Raw genomic sequence first — 23,824 nt, 5'->3', positions numbered from 1 at the left:
ACACCTGAAACAAATACTTAGTATGTGCAGACTGGGAAAAATGATCAATTGCAGATGCTTAATTGTTTTTTATTTATAGCTAACCGTATCTCTAAGGGTTCACCAAGGGATCGTCTTCCCTCAAAGCCAGTGGAATTGCAAAGACAACAGGAGCCGCAAAAGGCAGGCCACAGTTTTAAGAGCATCAGCTCTGCCACCAGAGTTCTGGAACAGGCAAGAGGGAAAGTACAAACCCCAGTTGGCTGGTGTCCACAGTCTGAGATGCTGACCCAAACACAGGGACTTTCCCCATAACGAACATCATTATTTCGGAGCGCTGGTAATCTGGGAGGTTGCTGCCAAAGAAACCTACGGAACAGAAAAGGGAAGGATGAGACAACGCTGGGCCATCTGTTCATAAAACAGAGAAGGCCTGAGAATTCAAGGATTAAATTGGGTCCACATCACTGTCTTCCTCCCACTAGATCTTCTGAAATAACAGCTGCCTTGCGTTAACAAATCTGAGTCACTGTCTGGTTTGGACAATCTCCCCCAGTTTATGAAGCTGGGAATGAGAGTCTGGCCCAAGCATTCCTCCCCTCCCATGTGGGCTTCAGAGCACTTCATTCCAGTGTTCCCTGATGTCCAAACCGAGAAATTCTGCTTTAAATGTTAGTTAATCTTGACATTAAGATAGTCATTAGGCCTGAGCATGGGCATGGTCGGCCAATTGGTGTCAAAGAAGGATAGAACTTTCTTTATGTATGCTACAACAGCAGCAAGAATACTTATTGCAAAGTACTTGGAGACACATTCCTGGAAGACCCACCCGGGAAGAATGGCAGATGAAGGTGATGGACTTTATGGAACTGGCGGAAATGACTGGCAGAATCCGAGACCAGGGAGAAGAGTCAGTGGAAGAAGATTGGAAGAAATTTAAAGTTTATTTACAGAAACATTGTAAAATTAAGGAATGTTAGAAGGAGGCTGGAATGAAGTTATGTGGCTTTAGCGGAAATATTATAAAGGATTAAGTAAAAATAGATTGTTAATGGATGAAAGGAGGAAAGGTAAAGTTACGTTATATTAAGATAAATTATAGGATAAAAATTGGGAAAGATGGAAAGGATTTGCTGAAATAGCTAACCGAACTAGAATACAAAAAAAAGGGAGGTGTGAGGAGGTCAAGGAAACAAATAAATGAAAGATAAGTTATGGGAAGGTTTGTTGTGTTTTTTAATTGTTTCTATTTTTCTGTTTTTTATTATTATTATTTTCTATTCTCTTCTTTTTTTACTGTGATGTGTTGTTATGTTTTTGTTTAACTTGGAATTATCTCTTTCTCTTTTTGTAACATTTAAAACTTTAATAAATATTTTTTTTTTTTTAAAAAAAGATAGTCATTAGGCCTGAGTTTCCTGGTTTGGATGTAACAGGCAGCTCTGGCTTAAAAAACCCCACAAATGAAGCGTTGAAGCCAGCACACAGCTGGGGAGGAGAGGAGCTGGTTTAATAAGCTGAGAAAGATCACCGAGACCAGGCCAGCTTCCCTTGTGGTTTTCTTCTGAGAGGTCTCTTAGAAAGGCTAGGTTTATTCTGAGCCCCACAAATGTCTGTTATTCCCAAGGTGAAATGACCAAATTTCTCGAAACTGAACAGAAGCACTGAACTGCGTCCCATCTTGGTAGAAAGTCCTTCTAAGCACTTTGCAAGATGAAACCAGTGTGGTGGCTGGTGTCATAGCTACAGTCCTTGTGGTGAGGACCTGGGTTCAAAAGCTCAGTTCCATCATGAAGCTTCCCCCCAAAAAATGCAACACAGGATTTCAATTTTTTGCTAGCATACACCCACCTAAGGGGGAATATCTGACTGACTCACCAATAGTTTGAATGATGGCATTCTGGACGATCTTCTCATCGCTCTCCTTTGTGCGGCTGTTGAGGCTACCTTTGCCATCAGAGTCTTGGCCCAGTTCAAAATCCACACTCAAGCTCAGGTGCTTCAGCAGCGTGTTAAACACCTCCAGGACAGTTGGGCCTGTGCAAAAGACGACAAACACATCAACTGGAATCTCGTTTCCCAAGGACAGGGAACTTTCACAAAACTGGAAGTCAGAAGCAAAAGCTATTTAGTTATTTTCCAAATATCCAAGGGCAGTTAACAATAAAATAACCATGAATAATATAATAAAAACTGAGAAATACATAAAATCCATATAGAGAAGATGATGATGATGATACCCCGCCCACTCTTGGTCGCTTCCAGCGAAATATAAAAACTGTATGACAGGCTCCCAAACATCAGGTAAATGTTTTGATGTTTTTCCTGACATCAATATCTATGTGCAGCTTCCCTATCAGAGTTGGAAGGGACCCTGAAGGTCCTCTAGTCCAACCCCATTGGACGAGATTCCTGAAATGCAGGAATCTCAATGAAAGCATCTATAACAGTATAAAATCTTGTCTGCAGCAGTATTTGAAAAACACCCTTTATCATGTTCTAACAGGTGTCTGTGAGCCCCTCTACGCATGCCTGTATACCCGCAGCATTCCGCTTCATGTGTGAGGCCACCGCTCTCTTCTTAACAGGGCCAGGATGCAGGCAGTTGTGATCGGGGAGCACAAACAGTATCCAGCCTCAAGGTGCCATCAAACACATTTCCCTCTGCTGTAGACCAGGCCAGGCTCCTTATCTACACAGCTCAGCGGTGGCCAGCCTAGTCGAGGGTCTTGCTTTGAGATGGGGTGGGGTTGAGAGATGGCCTGAAAGTGTGTGTTTTCCCCTAGTCTCCTAATCTTTTTTGCAACTGGAAATGCCACTGAAGATTGAACCTCGGACCTTCTGCATGCAAAGCCAGAGCCTCCCCCCCTTTTCCCACTAAGCTATGATGGGGCTATAAAGGGACGCGGGTAGCGCTGTGGGTTAAACCACACAGCCTAGGACTTGCCGATCAGAAGGTCAGCGGTTCGAATCCCCATGATGGGGTGAGCTCCTGTTGCCCAGTCCCTGCTCCTGCCAACCTAGCACTTCGAAAGCACGTCAAAGTGCAAGTAGATAAATAGCTACCGCTCTGGCAGGAAGGTAAACGGCGTTTCCGTGCGCTGCTCTGCTTCACCAGAAGCGGCTTGGCCACATGATCCAGAAGCTGTACGCCGGCTCCCTCGACCAATAAAGCGAGATGAGCGCCGCAACCCCAGAGTCAGCCACGACTGGACCTAATGGTCAGGGGTCCCTTTACCTTTTATGATGGGGCTATAAGGTGAACCCAGCTGCAGGAGGAACTGCCTTCAGATTTGGTGAGGGTTTCTAAAACGCGTGCATGCAGCGGCAGACTTGGTGTCCTGTGCAAGGCCAAAATCTGACTCCTTCCCTCCTGCCAAGCGCCCCACTGCCCTCCCAAATCGAGGTAAACAAGTTGCAGGGGCTTTGGGAAAGAGGCTCGAGGCTCTGACGTGGTCCTAGAGACCTCTCATCTCCTCCCCAAAAGCTGGGAAAGCACTAACAAGGTTTGGGAAGGAAGTGGGAGGACTTTAGGACCCTGTCAGAATCTCGTGCCCCCTTCCCAAAACCCTGTGCCCTTGGCTCAGTGCCCAGTGTGTGCGCACGGCTTGCACATCCCTAAATCCGCCCCATGCATGTTTCAAAGTACAAATTCCATGATAAAGATGCCAGCGCCCACATGTGGAGCAAAACATGATGTCTGGCCAAGAGGTTCCACGGCTTTAGAATGAGGACACTCTGCACCTCTTACTCCTCATTAAGTTCAGACTCCAGAGCAACAAAAAAAATCAAACAACAAAAGCAGTTTGTCGCAACAAGCGAGCACCAGAGTCAAAAGAAGACCAACAAACCAGCAAGCTATCACGCCAAGTTTCCGTTTTGGAAAAAGCTGAATTAAAAACGCCCACCAACTGGGGAAAAACAACGTGTAGAAGTCAACAACAAAAAGACAACCAGGAGAATCCTCAGGGTGCCTCTTCTGCAACACGGGCATCCTTACCATCTAGGTATCCTGTGGCCCCCACATCTTCCACGCGGTGAGTTTGACACCAGGCTCCATCGCAAGGACTCCCTTCCTGAGACTCCATTTATCGCACACAAAAATATCCTGGCATTCGCTCACCCTCTTCCCCAAGGACCACTTGTCCCTCCTGCTTCACAATCGCACTGAGACTCCTGCCTTTGCTCTGAGAGCCTGAGGCTTCCTGCCAGCTCGCTCTCTCTCTCTCTCTCTCTCTCTCTCTCTGCACCTACAGATCCTGCATTTTATCTGCAGACCAATTAGCAGTAATTAGTCCTTGCACGCTGGGTCACACCTCTGTTTACTGGAGCTACTTCCGGTCACAGCTCTTTGAAAGGGATAAATTAACTTTAGCACACATGCCCCAAGGCTGTCAAAAGGAGATTCTGAGCATATGATTTTTAATATAACAAAATAATAATAATAATATTAAAATAAAATAATAAAATTAATAATAATAATAGTAGTAGTAGTAGTAGTAGTAGTAATATACCACCCTTCATCCATATTCTCAGGGCAGTGGACAGCATTAAAATACAAGTCAAAAACACAAAATACATAATAAAAACAAGGGGGAAAACCAGTAACTCCAATAATCTACTGTTCTTCTACCGGGGGGAAAGTAGATATATGAGGACGGAAACCAGAATTAGACATGGCACTATCTATTCCACATTTCCATAACCAACTAGCCCTTCCAAAAACTCCCAGGTTATTAGCCAGTCTCACCAATGGATCCTTTAGCAGCAATGGCCACTGCCTCCAAAAGGACCTGGATGATACCGGCTCGAACTCGGGGAGAGTCTCGTTTGCAGCAATCAAGATGCCCCAGGATTTCCTGTATCACATGATGAGAATACTGCGCCTGGGAAGGGGAAGGAAACAGCAAAAGCTCATTATAGCCCTTCAAAACTACAGCTATGGCTCCAGAGCTGACCGTTCTAACTGATAATGCCAAGGCACATTTGCACACCACCAGAGTTGGGTGCTTCAGAGAACCCAGAGGATAAGCCAGGCTGTGTTACACTCTAAAGAGGCGCTGGAATAAAAGTGGGAGATGACAGAGTTTGAAGAATAAAGAGCACAAAGGGGGGAGGGTACACAAAATATTCACTGGAGGTCCAAAAAAGGCACTGTGGGTTTTGAAGACGAATTTGATGGAACAGAAAGAACGAAATTAAATTTCACAGTAAAGGGAGCTTGAATTTCAAAACAGATGGAAGGAATTCCTCCTCACAGTAAACTCTACTAATTTTCAGTCCAGCAGAGAACAAATATCTTTAGGATGTTTTCATCTATTCTTCTGTTTTCGAACAGTATTTCCCTAAAACCTGGCACCTACAGTGAGTTCAATTTTGTCGATATTGAATACATTTTATCCCAGTTCTCCACCCCAGTATGAGGCACTTAGAGTAGCTCACAATCAACCTATAAATTAAAAAATAACTGAAAACAGATACAAGCAAAACAGATATATCTATCAAACTAAAAAACAGAGAGGGCAGGGGAGTTGAGTGGGTGTGTAATTTATAATAATAATAATAATAATAATAATAATAATAATAATAATAATAATAATAATTTATTATTTATACCCCGCCCATCTGGCTGGGCTTCCCCAGCCACTCTGGGCGGCTTCCAAAAAAATATTAAAATACTGTAATACATCAAACATTAAAAGCTTCCCTAAACAGGGCTGCCTTCAATTTATGTATTTTAAATACTATGTTGGGAAAGATGGAGGGCACAAGGAGAAGGGGACGACAGAGGACGAGATGGTTGGATAGTGTTCTCAAAGCTACGAACATGAGTTTGACCAAACTGCAGGAGGCAGTGGAAGACAGGAGTGCCTGGCGTGCTCTGGTCCAGGGGGTCACGAAGAGGCGGACACAACTAAACGACTAAACAACAACAACAAATACTATGTAAACTGCTTAGAGATTTTGAAGATTAAGGGGTATATAAATCCTGTTAAATAAAACTAAACATACAGATGGAGGGACAGAAAAAACAGTCAACAGAAAACCCTGCTAGAACAGAAACGATTTTTCAACCTGCCACACCATGGTAGGATACTCAAGACATATTACCTTCAACAAAGCTACAAAAATATGTATCAGGAACTTGAGAGAAGAGAGTTAAACGGCAGAAACTAGAAGCTAATGATAAATTCTCCAGCACAAACACCCCTGAAACGATTATGATGGACCCTCCAATGTTGCAGAAGCCTGACCCTGCAAACATCCAGAGGGGCGTCTGCTGGTTCCAGCCCTAACTTCCTCCTTTGTCTTAATGGATTATTGTTGACTGACTATGAAATAGGTACAGGGTAAACATACCTGTATGGAGTACATGATGATTTTGAAGCAGTGGACAGCAAATTCATTGGGGTCCCACAGTCTGTGATGGTCTAAATGTCTGTTAAAAACAAACCATTCTTAAGCACCTGTAGCAATTTCAACATTTAACAATGGGCTTGTTCGGATGTAAAATCCTAGTTTGGCTGTCATATTACTCTGAGAAGAAGCAGCCGGCATGAATAAGCAACCACTGTATTTAAAGGATTGGGGCATTTTGGAAGGAGGGGTGAACTTTCAGGAATATTTCTCCAGGTGCATTTTTGTAAAAGGTAAAGGTAAAGGTACCCCTGCCCGTACGGGCCAGTCTTGACAGACTCTGGGGTTGTGCGCCCATCTCACTTAAGAGGCCAGGGGCCAGCGCTGTCCGGAGACACTTCCGGGTCACGTGGCCAGCGTGACAAAGCTGCATCTGGCGAGCCAGAGCCGCACACGGAAACGCCGTTTTCCTTCCCGCTGGTAAGCGGTCCCTATTTATCTACTTGCACCCGGAGGTGCTTTCGAACTGCTAGGTTGGCAGGCGCTGGGACCGAGCAGCGGGAGCGCACCCCGCCACAGGGATTCGAACCGCCAACCTTTCGATCGGCAAGCCCTAGGCGCTGAGGCTTTAACCCACAGCGCCACCTGCGTCCCCTGTGCATTTTTGTACAGATGTCCAAATACAAAACATGTGCTTAGTGAAGAGCTAGGAGGGGTGCATGGTTATATAAACTGCAGGTTCCCCCTTCAAAATATTCCTACAAAGTGACCAAGAAAGGATTGAGGCTGCACATTAGAAGAGGCAAATCACAAACTATTTGCCCTTTGTAACTGATGTGAGCAAAGAAGATTGTTGAATGTCAAACTATGTAAAGACTCCTGGCTGATGAGTAACCTCCAGATCATTATTGCATGCCAGGGATTTTAAAGATGGTGACTTGGAAGGTAGGCTCCTGTTTCAACCACAAAGCTTTCTCTTCCAGGGATTATCTCCGCCCTCTTCCCTCTCTTTGCTGTTGCTTCCCCATTCTATCCAGGAGGAAAGGGCTCCTGCCGCATAGTCCTCAGCCCAAGAAAAACACGGAAGCGCAACTGCCACTGGCTGTTCCAAAGCATCCTCTATCCTCCGCTGTGCGGATGCAAGGAGTATTAAGCAGCAAATGGCTGTACCAAATGTCGCTGCACCATCTGGCTTGCTGGCTGGAATTTCAACCAGCAAGGATGATAAGCAAGCAAAACTTGATGTATTCAAATGAGGAGCACGGGCAGGTCTGTATATGAGGTCTGTATATCCCATCACATCACATACAGCAGGGGTCAGCAAAATTTTTCAGGAGGGGGCGAGTCCACTGTCCCTCAGACCTTGTGGGGGGCTGGATTATATTTTTTTTTGGGGGGGGGGAGGAGAATGAACAAATTCCTATGCCCCACAAATAACCCAGAGATGCATTTTAAATAAAAGGACACATTCTACTCATGTAAAAACACGCCGATTCCAAGACCGCCCACGGGCCGGATTTAGATGGTGATTGGGCTGGATCCAGCCCCCGGGGCTTAGTTTGCCTACCCATGACATAAAGCATTGCTTACTGAAGCTGAATGTGGGGGGGGGGTTATGTGGAAACGTATTGTATTCTGCACACACAGGGCCATCCTATTTTCATCCTGATATTAATCCAGGAAGGGGACGCAGGTGGCGCTGTGGGTTAAAGCCTCAGCGCCTAGGACTTGCCGATCGAAAGGTCGGCGGTTCGAACCCCTGCGGCGGGGTGCGCTCCCGCTGCTCGGTCCCAGCGCCTGCCAACCTAGCAGTTCGAAAGCACCTCCGGGTGCAAGTAGATAAATAGGGACCGCTTACCAGCGGGAAGGTAAACGGCGTTTCCGTGTGCGGCTCTGGCTCGCCAGAGCAGCGATGTCACGCTGGCCACGTGACCCGGAAGTGTCTCCGGACAGCGCTGGCCCCTGGCCTCTTGAGTGAGATGGGCGCACAACCCCAGAGTCTGTCAAGACTGGCCCGTACGGGCAGAGGTACCTTTACCTTTACCTTTATTAATCCAGGAAGGCAGGTTAAGCAACCTGCTCAGAGCCATCCTGAATGAGGACTGGACACAGTCAAAGTCCGTACTCTGTCCACTACACCAAGCTGCTTTTTGTTCTTTTGGATAAGTACATCTTCAGGATAGACTTTTGGCTCATGGGACACAGACAGTTATATAAAGTGCTTGTTTTCTTTAAAAAAATGTTTAGGGGTACTCTCATTTTCCTACCCATATTGAAATACTGCCCTTTAATAAGGCCAAACTTATTAGATTCACAAAATGTTTAGGGGTATTGTCAGGGAACTGCCATCAGCTCAGAGGCAAGAGATGGAAGGGCAGTTGTGTTATAGGGAGCCTCCGAAAATCTTGCGAAACAGTTCCTCTTCCAGCGAGGAGGAAAGCCCAGTGGAGAAGAGGTGCAGGGACCAGGGAATGCTAGGGAGAGCCTCAACACTGAGCCTGAGCAAGCCGGAGAGGTGGAAGGCACGCCCTTGCCAGCGCCCATTCTGTGCAGTAGTCTTCTGCGCAGAGAGGGGTGGAAAAGGCTGGGGGTGACGTGACTTTTATGCTGGGGGAGGTACAAAGACCGACCACTCCCAGATTCTGCTAGCGACTGAGCCAGACATGAACTTACGATGCTCTTCCCTGTAAATAGTTTGCACCAAGAATAAAGCCTGGAAAAGACAGGTCGGAGTCCTGCCTGTTTACTCTCGAGCAACCACACCATCATCTGACAGGTGTGGATACCCCTGCGTACCCCTAGGAAAAAAGCACTGGTTTTATAGCAATATGGGAGATCAGAACAGCTGAGAGAAACATAGTGTTCTCGGGACTTTTCAGCAGCCACAGCCAGCCTTGAGGGAGTTTTGCCAACTATTTCAAAGGCATTGCCTGCCCCAGGAAACGCTTAGAGGATTCTGGAGATTTCCAGCACAACCCTCTCGGGCCCTAAGATCAGCAGGAGAGAGCCTGTTGGTGCTGCTGCTGCTGCTGCCATTGGCTTTTGCCCAGTTGGCACTGACCCATGGCAGGGCCTTCTCGGTGGTGGTTCCTCATCTGCGAAAAGCCCTCCCTGGTGTGGTGCTCCTGTCGTCCTCGTCATTAACATTCCGGGGAAAGGTAAAAACATTTCTCTTTACTCAGGCATTTGACAGCTGAAAGATACTGTTCCTGCCAACCTTGAAATTACAAGCTGCAGGTGTATGTGGTTGCTCTTAATTGTTTTTGAATATGTTTTGATTGTTGCTGTATTGCTGTAACATTACATTATTACTTTACATTTAACATTAGCATTGCCGCCCTGGGCTCCTTAGGGAGGAAGGGCAGGGTAAAAATGCAGTGAAGTACATAAGTAAACAGATGCTTACGCAAAGACTGGTCTCACAGCATTATTCATGTTCCCATAGGTGGCGCGGCCCAGAAGCTCCCTGAAGCAATTCTCAGCCAGCACAGCTGGGTTCTCCTCTTTATCGCCTCCTGTTGGAGAGGAGGGTGGCCCAATCCGGCTGCAAAAACAGGCACACACACACACTTGGACATGGTTGCCAGGCTTTGACATTGTGCTTCACTGCCATGACAGAAGACGCAGCCACAGCACCTCCTGCCCACATCCAACCCCTCTCCTTGTCCTCAGGGCCAGCAAAGGGCCCAGCCCCCCCCCCCAAGAGACGGGCATACCTGTCAACATCTTCAATCTTCTGCATATTATAAAGCAGCGAGGGAACAATCTTGTCCATATGCTGAGGCTCCCATATGGTGGCTCGGAGCTCGTCGTTTACGGTTTTGCGAACCACCCCCTGGATGCCCCTGATTCCAGCAATTCGGATCCTGGCACAAGAAACAATGGCATTTTCATAGAAGGGAAAGCTGCAGGATTCCTGCATCTTAGCTGTGATCCCTGGACTGCAGGGGGGTTGAGTAGGGGAAACTTGGGCGTCCCTTCCAACTCTACAGTTGAAGATGGAAAGCGCAGAGCTTGAGGCAAAAGGCAGCAGGGCTAGCCAATCTGATTACCGAGACCAGGGAGCAAATATCTCTATGCATGCATATATATTTGATGAAGACACATGAGGAGGACATCCAGGTCCAGACTCAAGCTTATAAAGACAGGAGACAGCAGGGCTTTTTCTTTTCTTTTGCCCAGTTTCACCTAACCTCATTCAACGAATGATGCGCATACCTGCCCCTGGCAAGGAAAGCAGTTTTCTATGTCAGTTTTATCCTTCCTGCCCTTCTTCTAGTGCCCTAGCCACCTTATGTGTTTCTTTAAAGTGCTGGTTTATGAATATGCATTTAAACAATCAAACAGCATTTGTTCTTACAATAAAGCAACAACAGCCCAGTCCACCAGCACTCTCCATATCCCCTTTTGCTTCCAGCTGGCAGAATGTTCTCTCCAACAGTTCAATGCTCAAAGAGATAAAAACACGATGAATACATTTTCCAGAGCAAAGTGGCTCAGGTTATTATTTACTTATGTTTGCCCCCACCCCTAGGGTAACAGCCCATCTCAGATGACTATCATTTGGGTATTGAGCTTCATGGACTCTTGGGTACTCGGTTTAAGCTACAAGAGCATTTTGGTTTGGCAGAGGCTTCCCCGGCAAGAGCATGAATGGGAGAAGATGCTGGGCTTTGCCATCGCAGATATTCTCAGTAGCCTGGTAATTTAGGGAGCAGAAGTGCTCCCATCCCTTCGCCGCATACTGTTACTTACTCGTTCCGTATTTCCGGGTCACTGTGGCAGGAGTGGCACATGCCACTGAAGCGAGACACAAAGAAGTCATAGCGGCGGTGATAGGAAGGCGTGTCCTCCTCAATGTTTGCAAATTTGACAAACTGCAGAAGAGGGAGGAGAAACGGAGAGGATTCAATACAACTTCAAAGCAATCAGAAAGTTGGCATCACCCAGCCCCAAAATGCTCCAATCCCAAACTACAGTTGAAATTATCCAGAAAGCAGCACCGTTCATAGTTTATTGCATGCAGCGGGTGGAAACACAGCAAAACAATTTCTGTTATTCATCCGTCTTTTTTCTAAGCATTTCTGACTGGCTATCCCTATATTATCATCATCATCCTCTTTCTCTGGTGGGGAAAGAGGTCAGGTGCAAGGCTTTCCAGGAGGGCAATCCTCTCTTCCTACATCCCAAACCTTCAGGGCACCGGCAGCAAAAGGCACAGATCTCAATCCCACAGAGCAAGGCAGCCTCCCCGCTTGTCCTTAAAAATCCCCAGGTCTTCTCCCTCTGGCAAACCTTTCTTCCAATGTGGCAAGACCTGGTATTTTTACCACATCAGGACAACTCTCTAGAAACGCTCCAGGACCTGGTAAATAGTATGCAACAGGTAGTGTGTTTTGCAAGCTTCACTTTCTAAACAACCACCAGGTTAGTAACTTGATAGCCTGCTGCTGCTGAATCTAGTATGCTAGGGCAAATGTTGGGATGTTACCCAGTACAGTGGAACCTCGGGTTACATATGCTTCAGGTTACATATGCTTCAGGATACATACGCTTCAGGTCACAGACTCCGCTAATCCAGAAATAGTGCTTCAGGTTAAGAACTTTGCTTCACAATGAGAACAGAAATCGTGCTCCGGCGGCGCGGCGGCAGCAGGAGGCCCCATTAGCTAAAGTGGTGCTTCAGGCTAAGAACAGTTTCAGGTTAAGAACGGACCTCCGGAACGAATTAAGTACTTAACCCGAGGTACTGCTGTAGTTCTTCTCTTTTTTTGGAACCCCTCTCTAGTTGCCTCACCTCTGGAGCTCAGGCACTTAGCAATGGGGCAATTCCTGTGGTTGCACCTCTAGCTATGAAGTAGCCTCTTCAGACACATTCCCTGGGCACATTTTAGAAGCAAATCACTTCTGTGCACCCAGGCTTTAAATAAGTAGCATGGTCTATTTTTTAAAAGCTACTGGTTTGTTTGTAGCACCTTTGCTGTTTTAGGCTCTATTCTGCTGTGTTATTAATTTGGTATGTTGGTTTTACTGAATTTTAAATGAGGTTTTGTGTTGTTTTGGAAGCTCCTTGTACATTTTGTTGAAATTGAAAGAGGATGTAAATATTTTAAATACTGTATTTTTTGCTCTATAAGACTCACTTTTTCCCTTCTAAAAAGTAAGGGGAAATGTGTGTGCGTCTTATGGAGCGAATGCAGGCTGCACAGCTATCACAGAAGCCAGAACAGCAAGAGGCATTGCTGCTTTCACTGCGCAGCGATCCCTCTTGCTGTTCTGGCTTCTGAGATTCAGAATATTTTTTTTCTTGTTTTCCTCCTCCCAAAACTAGGTGCGTCTTGTGGTCTGGTGCGTCTTCTAGAGAGAAAAATACGGTGCACAAAAGTAACCCAAGGCAGACCTGGAACATCCCTGATACAGCACTTGAGCTGAACCAACCTGGGTTCACAAGACCCTTATCCTCACATTGGTCCTGTTTACAGTGGTGCCTCGCAAGACGAAAAGAATCTGTTCCGCGTTTTTTTCGTCTTGCGAAGCAAGCCCATTAGCGGATTAGCGCTATTAGCGGCTTAGCGGATCAGCTGATAAGCGGCTTAGCGGATCAGCTGATAAGCGGCTTAGCGGCGTAGTGGATCAGCTGATAAGCGGCTTAGCGGCTTAGAAAAAGGGGGGGAAAGGGGAAAAAACCCGCAGGAACTCGCAAGACATTTTCGTCTTGCTACGCAAGCCCATAGGAAATTCGTTTTGCGAAGCACCTCCAAAACGGAAAACCCTTTCGTCTAGCGGGTTTTCTGTCTTGCGAGGCATTCGTCTTGCGGGGCACCACTGTACTTTGCTGTTGGGTGTCCCTATCCTCGGACCAGGCCTGACTCTCAAAACTTTCTTGACTCCATTTCAGCTACTCCTAGGCTTGCTGCAATACACTCCTACACTTTGGAGACTGGATTCTGTTACTGTGAAACGGTATCACAGGCAGGACAGTCGAGAGTGCAAAAGCAGAAGGCACTCAGGGCTCATCACTAATGCAGCAGTGATGACGAGGGAACAGAATACCTTTGACTCGGAAGATAAAGGGCAAGCTAAGCTTCTATTTAAAGTCTTGCACAGATCTGCTGGAGAAATATAAAGAGTGGATTTCTAGCCCTGTCAGGTGGCACAGAAAAATGTCAAAGACAAGCAAGCAAAGAATATTAATGGAGCATCAGATGGGCAGGAAGAAAAGGGTCTTCTCAGTCCTCTAGGTACTAGGCTAGTCAAAGGGAAACCCACATCTCCCGCAGGTTTTCTAAGCAGCCAACTCACACCTTCCACAAGAACCATGGCCAGAGGGAAGGGTTATTTTCTTCCTAACCTGTGTCTCTGAGGGAGTCATTGATCAGGGCCTGCCTTAATCCACCAGATGTTTGGGAGGTTTCTTATTCCCCCTTCTATGCTTAAGAACCTGCCATTATCCCACCAATATTTTTAGATTTATATCCCATACCTTCAGCACAGATTTATGTTCCCTGGGTAGTAGAGTAGTAATAGGAAACCAAAAGGAACATAGAAATAGCAACAACAACCATGTATACAAACTGTACGGCAAATCAGAACAAAACTAAACAGCCGGATTAAAACTGAGAGCGAAAGCTATCCACCCCTAAATTAAAGGATGCTTACGTTAGCAGTTCTTTAAAGTTGGAGGAAACAGAAATGTTTCTGCCTGGTGCCTAAATGAGAGAGGGGGCCTCGAAGGGGATATCTGCCAAAAGTGAGGAGCCACCACAGAAAAGGCTCTGTCTCCGGTACTCACCCACTTCATTTTTAAGAGGGGCACAATCCATTTCATGGTATGCAGTCAGGGGAGGCTCAGGGATGACATGTGGCTAGTCGGAATCATAACCAGGGAAGAAGGTATGCAGCCTTGCAGCTTGGTCACATGACCAGGGGTTTGGAAGTAACTGCATTCCTCTCTGCCTCTTCCTAGCCATATCCTCTGTGCCAAAGGCCATGACAGGGCAACTAAACTGACTCCAGACAGTAGGAGAACCAAGTGGGGGACCCAAGGAGCGTTCACTCACCGAGTTGGTTCCCAGGACTTGCAGCCTCGGTTCTCCGGACTCCAGAAGCTTGGCCACCATGTGAAGGAAGCTCTCCACAAACGGCTTGATGCTTTGAGAATGGCAAGCCATGAGCAGCTGGTCTAGGGCTTCCATGGCAATGAAGACATACCTGCATGCAGAAAGGTGAGCACAGGCCTGCTAGGAAAGCCCCCTGGCACGGCAGCCCACAAATTTTTCTACTCGCTGGCCTGCACAGATATTATCTGCTATTGATAATCTGTGGCACACTGAAAGCCCGAGAGCGGGGAAAGGGGAAAGAACCCACCCTCTTCCCCTTTACAAACATCACACAGCCTCCTTGCTTGGGGTGATTCTCATTTGCCACAGAAAGGGAGGCCAGTACTGGCAGGGGCAGAATGAGAAGCAAAATTTGAAGTGGGTGTCAGCAGAAATCTTACCCACAGCGGTGTCTGACAACATCTCTGCTCAGCCTCTCTGCTAAATAGGCACCGATCCGATCAAGCTTCTCAGGAGCAGAGACGGCATAGAAGGTCAGTTTCTCCATATCCGCTTTGACAAGGCCATCCTGCACAGGTGAGAGAGAGTTCAAGGAAACAACTTTAAAGATAAATTTAAGTGGTTTGTATTGTACAAACTGATATTTACTGCAGTTGATTTTATGAGACTTATGAGGCTAGTCTAAGCAAAGCATACATTTTAAACTAAATTGTGTGAAACTCCTACAACGTGTGCAGCTATATCCATACCCACAACTAGAGCTATCTTACTCAGCATCACAACCTGGGTGATTTCACAATGTTGAAGTGGCCAGCTGGCCAACCTTACCAAGTTAACATCTTTAAACAAAAGCTACAAATAAAAAAAAATTTGCCTGAACACGAAAACCTCAAAACTCCCTACAACCCCTCCCCCCACCCCAAATTAAAACACGGACTGCAAGGGCTCGCTTACTTTTGGGTCTTCGGGGAATATGTTATCTACCAGGCGCTTGTAACGGGGGCGCAAGGCAGCACAGCAGCAGCAGACTCCTGCAAAAAACAAGAACTGCAAATGAGAACCAAACTCTGTGGAGGTGGGACCCCTTTTTTTCAGAATGGAATCTCCACTCGCAATGACACCCACATCCACAATTCGCAGGCTCAGGTACATGCGCACTTTTGTGAGAAAGTGTCCCACAGACGTAGGTAGGTTCAATAATTTTAACAATGGTTTTAATAGTGGGGAAAGCAGCAACTGGATGCACAAGCTGAATGAAGGGCAGCAGTGAAAACTGGCTCCTCTCCAGAGTCACCCTAGATCAGGCAGAGGCAAACTCGGCCCTCCAAATGTTTTGAGACTACAATTCCCATCATCCCTGACCACTGGTCCTGTTAGCTAGGGATGATGGGAGTTGTAGTCCCAAAACATCTGGAGGGCCGAGTTTGCCTCTGCCTGTTTTCAGATCATGACCACTGGGGGGGGGGGGGAGCTGTGCAGCTTTAAGCCAGTTTTAGATCACAAGATACAGCTTGGCACACAATGAACTTTAAGATGCTTATAGATGTGGTGACTTTTAAGCCCACACATAATTATGTCCTTGTTTCAATTATCAAGTCTCTGCTGTAAAAAAAGCAGTGTGTGCATGTACCCCCCCCCACAGAAGTGATTAGCTTGTGCACAGAAATTATTTATTTATTTTTATTAAATTTGCATTCTGCCCTTCCTCTGTAGATCTCAGGGTGGTTCACAGCATAAAAGTACAAGATAAAAACACAAAATCAAAGCACAGCAAGGAGATCTGAAGCATACACAAAATTTGGGGACATCCTTTGAAATCAAAGGAGTGGTTTCACATGCTCCCAAAACCACACTCAGTTTGGAAAGATGGGTAGAAAGTGTATCCAATTCACCAGCAGAAAAAATGCAAGTTATTCATTTCCTCTTTTTATATGAATATGCGAGGGAAAGATCTGCACAAAGAAAAAGCAGCTGTATTGAACTTAAGGCTGCAGCACCTGGGAGTAAGCTCTACAGAACTCTATGGGTCTCACATCATTGTTATGTTAATATATCCACATCCCTCCTTTCTCCCAAGTTGGAATCCATCTGTGTAAAGCCTGCTCAGGACTCATCTGGCAAGCTACATTCAAAGCCTGGAGACAGAGCCAGACTCTAGTCTGTGATCCCTTGAACTGATTGTAGAGATTCTTGAATATATGGGTGGACTTGCATGAAAATAGCCAAAGATACATGCTTAGTCCCAAGGTAACAGCATTTTAATATCTAACTTCTTCGTTCTTTGAACTGATCACCAATGGCACAGTGGTAAATTCTGAAGGGCAGGAGCTCATCACGGAAGTGGCCACAGCCACATTCTCAAAGAGAGTCCAAAAACACAGCAGCTACACTGACCTGCAGCAGCAGCAGCATCTAGCAGAGGTGCCCAGCGGGGTGCCTTCCTGATGGTGGTGGACTACAGCTCCCATCATCCCCAGCAAACACTAGTTACCTCCCGCTTGGACTACTGCAATGCACTCTATGTGGGGCTACCTTTGAAGGTGACCTGGAAACTGCAATTAATCCAGAATGCAGCAGCTAGACTGGTGACTGGGAGTGGCTACTGGGACCACATTACACCGGTCCTGAGAGATCTGCATTGGCTCCCAGTACGTTTCCGAGCACAATTCAAAGTGTTGGTGCTGACCTTTAAAGCCCTAAACGGCCTCGGTCCAGTATATCTGAAAGAGCGTCTCCACCCCCATCGTTCAGCCCGGACACTGAGGTCCAGCGCCGAGGGCCTTCTGGCGGTTCCCTCCCTGCAAGAAGTGAGGTTACAGGGAACCAGACAGAGGGCCTTCTTGGTAGTGGTGCCCGCCCTATTTCCTTCAGATGTGAAGGAAATAAGCAGCTATCTTATCTTTAAAAGACATCTGAAGACAGCACTATTTAGGGAAGTTTTTAATATTTATTGTATTGTTTTTAACACTCGATTGGAAGCCGCCCAGAGTGGCTGAGGAAACTCAGCCAGGTGGACGGGGTATAAATAAATTGTTGTTGTTGTTGTTGTTGTTGTTACCACTACTACTACTACTACTACAGTGGTACCTCGCAAGACGAATGCCTCGAAAGACGAAAAACTCGCAAAACGAAAGAGTTTTTCATTTTTTGAGTTGCTTCGCAAGACGGATTTCCCTATGGGCTTGCTTTGCAAGATGAAAACGTCTTGCAAGTTTGTTTTTCTTTGTCTTGCAAGTTTGTTTCCTTTTTCTTAAAACCGTGCATTTGTTGGAATTCTGCCTGGGTCAGAGGGATGTGCCAGTCTTCCAGGCACCGGCAGATATTCCTTGGCGACCTCCCGGCTGCTACTCCGCTGATAAGCAGGCGAGGTCTCGGCGATTTTTCTCAGGCTGTGAGAAAAACACACCGTTCCTTCTCTCTCCCCTTTGGTGTCCCCAGGGAGGGGAAAGAAGCAGACAGAAATCTATTTACATCTTTTATTTCTGTCTTTCACTTCAGTACAGAGAAAACATGTCTGCACTCAACAGCAGTAAGAATAAACTCCACCCATGTACTTCCAGTACAGGTCATATGACACACACACTGAGCTCACATCCGGTGCTCAGTACAGAATGGACTGCCCCTTTGTTTCCATGGCAACAGTCACAAACTTCCTGTTTGGCTTTCCAGCCACAAGCAGCTGACTGAGCTGCTAGAGCCTTTGCTTGCTGCTGCATTGCTGCTTTAGAATAACAGCATTCACTTCGAGGAGCAACTCATAGCACGCGGTGTGGTAGCCTTTTTTGAGGTTTTTGAAGACTTTGGTGATTTTTGAAGCTTTTCCAAAGTCCGTGCTTCGCAAGACGAAAAAACTCGCAGAACGAATTAATTTCGTTTTGCGAGGCACCACTGTACTACTATAGTGGTGAGAGGATAGGAGCTGTAGTCCAAGAACATGTGGAGGGACAGTCTGTTGGTTGTCCTTGCAAAATACCAATTCATTAGGATCAGTACGGCTGCAACCCAATGCAGAGTTTCTTGAGAAGAGGCTGCACTGAGCTCAGTCATGCTCACCTCTGACTGCAGAGGTTCAGCTTGCAAAATCCATCAAAGAAGCTCAGGATCTGTTTGATTTGGCAGGGAGGCAGGTCAGGGCCCTCTCTGTGGCAGATCCCAAGTTATGGAACTCAAAAGCACTGGGGAGCATTCCAAGGGCCAGTCAGAAAGGTTAGGAGGGCCACCTCTGGCCTGAGGTTCCCTGATCTAGAACACCCCACTCAATAATTCAGAAATGTTAATTTTAAAGTGCACATTTGTCCTTTCCTGTATGCAGTTGCCTACCCTCTCCCCCTTTGCAAATTCCTTCCTTCGGTCTAATATGGGGCAAGCAATATTAGCTTCCAACTGGTCAAATTTCCAAGATTTCAGCACACAGTTACACTCAACCAAACCAAGAAAACCACTATGCTACCATGCAAGGAGGCAGCAACGCCAACGTTAAGTGTATACAGTTAGGGTACATGCCAGCAACTGGTCCACACAGTAAGAACAGACTTATATACCTGGAGAATATGTGTCTGGGGAGACATGTGTAGGGAAACAAGCAAAAATCAGCTTGAAATTATATCTGCAGTAAAATCAACAGCACAGTTTACTCCACGTTTGAACAAGAGGCTCATGTTAACATCTCCTTTCACACTGCCCCCCCCCTTTCAACTATGAAATAATCCAGTGGGTTTGCTCAAACTGCATGCACTGAAGATATTAAGAAGAGAAAGAGGACGGTTTGAGTATATGGATGTTTTTCAAACTTTCAAGAGAAAGCAATGCTCCTTCTCAGCAAAATAACGGAACGGGGGTGAGGGAGGGAGGGGAAAGAGAAGGCGCTCTGAAGAATTCACCTACCAAGGCACACGCATGGGCCTGGTTCCCATTCAGGATTGTAGTCATAGGACTTATCTTGCTCAGCCACAGGAACTGCCACATACGTCTTCATCCTCTTCCCTCCTGGCAGTTCTGCAGTTCCTCCTTTCTTTAGCTGCCCCTCTACGCCTTCCCGGCTCTCTCCTGCCCGGGCTCGGCAATGTCAAATTCAGGTAGAGGCAGCACACACTTATCTAGCTAGCCCTGCACGTGACAGAAGCGCCAAGGGACCCTGCACATGAGAACGCCGCGTATCCAATTGCACCGACAATGCCAAGCTCTGGAAATGAAAGAGAGCGCCTGGCCCCACACGGCTGGGGTCAGTGCACCTGACATGCATGTAACTAAGCCTGGCCACCTTGTAATGAGACGCACAAATGGAGAAAGGACATTTCTCCATTGTCCTTTAGAAGGACATCGTCCTAATAAGAAGCTTAGCCTATTATTTACAGCCGAATAAGTGTAGGGTAAAAGGAGAAAGGAAACAAACTCTCTCAAAAAACTGCATTAACATTTGTAGAAATAAAGCTAATACAGTTCTGTGCAGAAATATATGTCGTTCAAACGGGTACACACTGTAACCTAGCCACCCACACTGGTACTGAGGGCTGGCAGTTTAATGCTGCTAGCAGGACAGGCATCAAATAGTGCTCCGGGCCAGATAGCAGCCTGCTGCTGCAGCAGCTTCTGTGCGATAACCTTTCAGATACCCGAGATTGCTCTCTTGAGGAACGTAAGATTAAGGGATGGCATGATAGAAACCTTCAGGTATCTGAAGGGAGCAGACTTGCTCTCTGTTGCTCCAGAGAACAAGCCTAGAACCAATGAATAAAAACTATGGGGAAGCTGAACATTAGGAGAGACTTTTAAATGCTAAGACCTATATAGCAGAAGAAGAACAGGCCATCTGGGGCAGTGTGAGGCTCTTAAGACTCATAGAATTGTAGAGTTGGAGTGGGCCCAAGGATCATCTATTTCAACCCCCTTTGCTGGCAGTATTTAAACAGAAGCTGGGAAGCCATGGGTCACAGATGCTATAGTTGCATTCTGCATTGCAGACCTAGCTTTGAGCAGGGAGTTGGACTAGACAGACCCCCAGGTCTCTTCCAAAACAATGACACTATGAAAAGTTGTAACAACTGAGTAGCCTTGCAGAATGGAGTAGCCAGTAAAAAACATGATTAAAATATACTGGCATTTGGGGATGTTTTTGAACTGCGGGGCCTCAGACACCCACCAAGAATCATGAGTTGAAGGAAATCAGCCCTGAGTGCTCACTGGAAGGACAGATCCTGAAGCTGAGGCTCCAATGCTTTGGCCACCTCGTGAGAAGAGAAGACTCCCTGGAAAAGACCCTGATGCTGGGAAAGATGGAGGGCACAAGGAGAAGGGGGCGACAGAGGACCAGATGGTGGGACAGTGTTCTCGAAGCTACCAGCATGAGTCTGACCAAACTGCGGGAGGCAGTGGAAGACAGGAGGGCTTGGCGTTCTCTGGTCCAGGGGGTCACAAAGAGTCAGACATGACTAAGCAACAACAACCACCTTTCTCCTCCTCTGGTTCCATCATGATTATTACTACAACCTATTGTAGTCGAGACCAGTAATGTACTGCTTTGTTGCATTCACAGGCTTTCAATACTCCTGAACCAAGAGACCTAGGCTGAATGCTCATCTTACATGTTTTTTTTAAAAAATGGACTACTGCAATGTACTACACATGGGGCTGCCCTTGAAGATGGTCCAGAGGCTGCAATAAGAGAAAATGCTGATACACTGAACTCTGCACTGTCTGCCTATTGGCCACCAGAACCAATTCAAGGTATTGGTTCCAGGATACTAAATCCTATATGACCTTGGTACTTAAAAGAGGTTCATCCTTACTGTTCCCCAGCCTAGGTTTTGAGATCTGCTGGGAAGGCTCTGCTCAGTGTCACCAATGGCCAAGGTTTACTGGGAGGTGGTGCCAAGCAGGGCCTTCTCAGTTAAGGCCCCTTCTTATGGAACGAAGCTGTGATCAGATTCTCTCCCTTATTGGCAACATCGCCTAAAACCACATTTAGTTTTGCTAGCATTTGGTGCCTAATTGTACAGTGTATCAAGAGAAGGTACTTTATGAACCGATGCTGTCTTCAGTGTGTGTGTGTGTGTGTGTGTGTGTGAGAGAGAGAGAGAGAGAGAGAGAGAGAGAGAGAGAGAAAATGGTTTTGAATGGTTTAAATTGCTGTTAGCCTCCCTGGCTCCATTTGGAGGAAGGCAAGAGTATGAACATAAGCAGCAAATAAATAACTAAATCTATTTGAAGATCATTTTTGATACAATTTTAGTGAAAGCAAAGAGCTCACCACATCCATGCAAATGCTATTAGCCTTAAGCTTGACATTCACTTTAGCAGCCCGCCAACGCTCCAGAAGTACAGAACATTTCTTCTGTAATGTTGCATCTGCTGTATAGCCAATGTCATGTTGCTGTTTGTTATGTTGAAAGAGCTCCTTCTCTTCCTAGCCTGAGTGATGCTGATCAACTGCTGCACTCAACAAAAGGAATACATTGTTCACACTTGAAAAGCGTACTTTAAAAGGATCTCTCTCTCTCTTTCTAATCCATTGTCAAAGACAGCCAAGACACAACGCCAGCTACAGAAGGAAAGGTTGTGGTACTCATGTGCACACACAAAAGTATGAAAAAATATTGAAATCGAAGGCCATTGTATTTCACAAGTTCTGCAAGAAGGATCAGGGCTTCTCACACACAAAGCATCTTAGTAATATCTGAATAGAAAAGTATTGATGTTTCTAAGTCACTGAACTAGGTGATTTTAAAAAGGGGCACCAAACTTGAAAATGAACGGTCTGTCTTTTAAAGCAGTGTTTCCCAACCTTGGGCCTCCAGCTGCTTTTGAACTACAATTCCCATTATCCCTGACCACTGGTCTTGCTAGCTAGGGATGATGGGAGTTGTGGTCCAAAAACAGCTGGAGGCCCAAGGTTGGGAAACACTGTTTTAAAGAGAGGTAACCCTTTTTTCCCCTAGACCAGAGCTTTTTAAAATTATTTTTAAAGGGAGATATACCCAGGCATACAAGAAAATAAAGAAGCACAAGAATACAAGTAGCTGAGCTACTTGCCCATCTTGGCCAGTAATTACCGGTACTACAATGGATTTCCCATTTTTGTGCATGTTTTAATTATAGCAGCCACATCTAAAGACTGCGTGATTGTGAACCTCAGTACTAACTGCACACCAGTTATTTCCTTCATCAAGCTTTCATTTCAATTGTGGGAATATTTATTTCTTGACCTCTCTATTATGAATGCCTTGATCAAAAAAAAAGAGTTAGCCAGATTTTACAGATAAGTGTCCATTTTATTTTCTGCTAAGTATTTAAATAGTAGTTTTAGCTCTGCACTGGAGGGAGCTCCACTTTGACTGCTACATTTGCCTAGCAGCTTAAGACTCAAGCCCTCTAACTGCTAGGCTTATTCACAATAGCAGTTAATTTCAAAGAAATGAATTTCTGGATAGAATTGAACACGTCTGCTACAACATCTGAAGCCAGAGCTCCACGTTCAAAGATGCATCACACCTGCCACATTTTGTTTCTGCTTTTCTTTTTCAGAAGAGATTTCCTCCGAAGGACCGAATCTCAAATTCTCAGTGCAAACGCCTTACATTTTCCAACAGGTTGCCATACTTACTGCCAGGCATTGTTGATGTGAAGCTTGGCTTCTATTTTCCACCATGTGATAAACTGCAAGAGAAAAAAGAAAGTCCTCACGACAGAGCCAGTGACCTGGTGCAGCTGACGCTATTAACAGGCTTACAACTAACTCCCGCTGAACAGTCAAGAGAGAAGAAGATCCCATTGAAGACATGGAGCTAAGCGGTCAGCACCCAGAGACAACCCATCCAGCCCCTAGTCCTGTTCACAAGCAGTGCCAGATTTACGTATAAGCTAAACAAGCTATAGCTTAGGGCCCCACTCTCTTGCCCCCCCCCCTCCAATTCACTATTAATATACTTCTTCTTAACTGTATTTCAGTTCCACAATTACTTTGATAAAATACATCAATCAGAATTCACATTCGGCAACAAGGCAGATCTTTCAAAGCAGCATGAAGATATAAAATGAAGGCCAAAACAAAACAGATCAGCAAGAGCTAAAAACCTGGGAAAATATAAAAGTCTTTGTCCAGCTCCAGAAAGACATCAGAGTGGGCACTGGAGAAATCCTCTATTGGGAGAGCATTTCAAAATTGGGGTGTCCATGCTAAAAATGCCCTTTTCCCAGACAACTAACCACTGCCCCCAGGTGATGGGGAACCTGGAGAAGAGGCCCTCTCTGATCATCCAGGAGTTAATATTCAGATCTTACACTGATGCCCCTTTCATAGAATCATAGAATCATAGAATCATAGAGTTGGAAGAGACCACAAGGGCCATCGAGTCCAACCCCCTGCCAAGCAGGAAACACCATCAGAGCACTCCTGACATATGGTTGTCAAGCCTCTGCTTAAAGACCTCCAA

The 23,824-nt window shown here is 46.0% G+C and overlaps 1 protein-coding gene and 1 long non-coding RNA gene across 4 annotated transcripts in view; one reads left to right on the top strand and one right to left on the bottom strand.

Moving 5' to 3' along the window:
- Nucleotides 1-23,824, bottom strand: part of LOC307220355 (protein EFR3 homolog A) — a 51,163-nt gene that overhangs the window by 17,275 nt on the left and 10,064 nt on the right. For 2 of the 3 annotated variants that reach the window (XM_079984246.1, XM_079984247.1), the window contains exons 2-12: nt 22,996-23,048; nt 15,351-15,427; nt 14,837-14,964; nt 14,397-14,547; nt 11,092-11,213; nt 10,053-10,202; nt 9,743-9,880; nt 6,340-6,418; nt 4,730-4,865; nt 1,858-2,016; nt 234-348 (exon numbers count right to left, since the gene is read on the bottom strand). In XM_079984246.1, the coding sequence (XP_079840372.1) occupies nt 234-348; nt 1,858-2,016; nt 4,730-4,865; nt 6,340-6,418; nt 9,743-9,880; nt 10,053-10,202; nt 11,092-11,213; nt 14,397-14,547; nt 14,837-14,964; nt 15,351-15,427; nt 22,996-23,005 (1,265 nt within the window). In that variant the 5' untranslated portion in view covers nt 23,006-23,048. Of the gene's footprint in view, nt 1-233; nt 349-1,857; nt 2,017-4,729; nt 4,866-6,339; nt 6,419-9,742; nt 9,881-10,052; nt 10,203-11,091; nt 11,214-14,396; nt 14,548-14,836; nt 14,965-15,350; nt 15,428-18,937; nt 18,953-22,995; nt 23,049-23,824 lie in introns of all 3 variants that reach the window. The other variant, XM_079984245.1, reaches the window with a different exon arrangement.
- LOC307220623 lies at nt 11,221-12,453 on the top strand. The gene is made up of 2 exons (XR_013841001.1): nt 11,221-11,822; nt 12,083-12,453. It is a non-coding gene; the product is annotated as an uncharacterized lncRNA (long non-coding RNA).

This window comes from Podarcis cretensis (genome assembly GCF_951804945.1).
Source record: "Podarcis cretensis genome assembly, chromosome: 7".
Taxonomy (NCBI): Eukaryota; Metazoa; Chordata; class Lepidosauria; order Squamata; family Lacertidae; genus Podarcis; species Podarcis cretensis.
The sequence above is the reverse complement of the archived record's forward strand: the minus strand, read 5'-3'. Positions and strand labels throughout refer to the sequence as shown.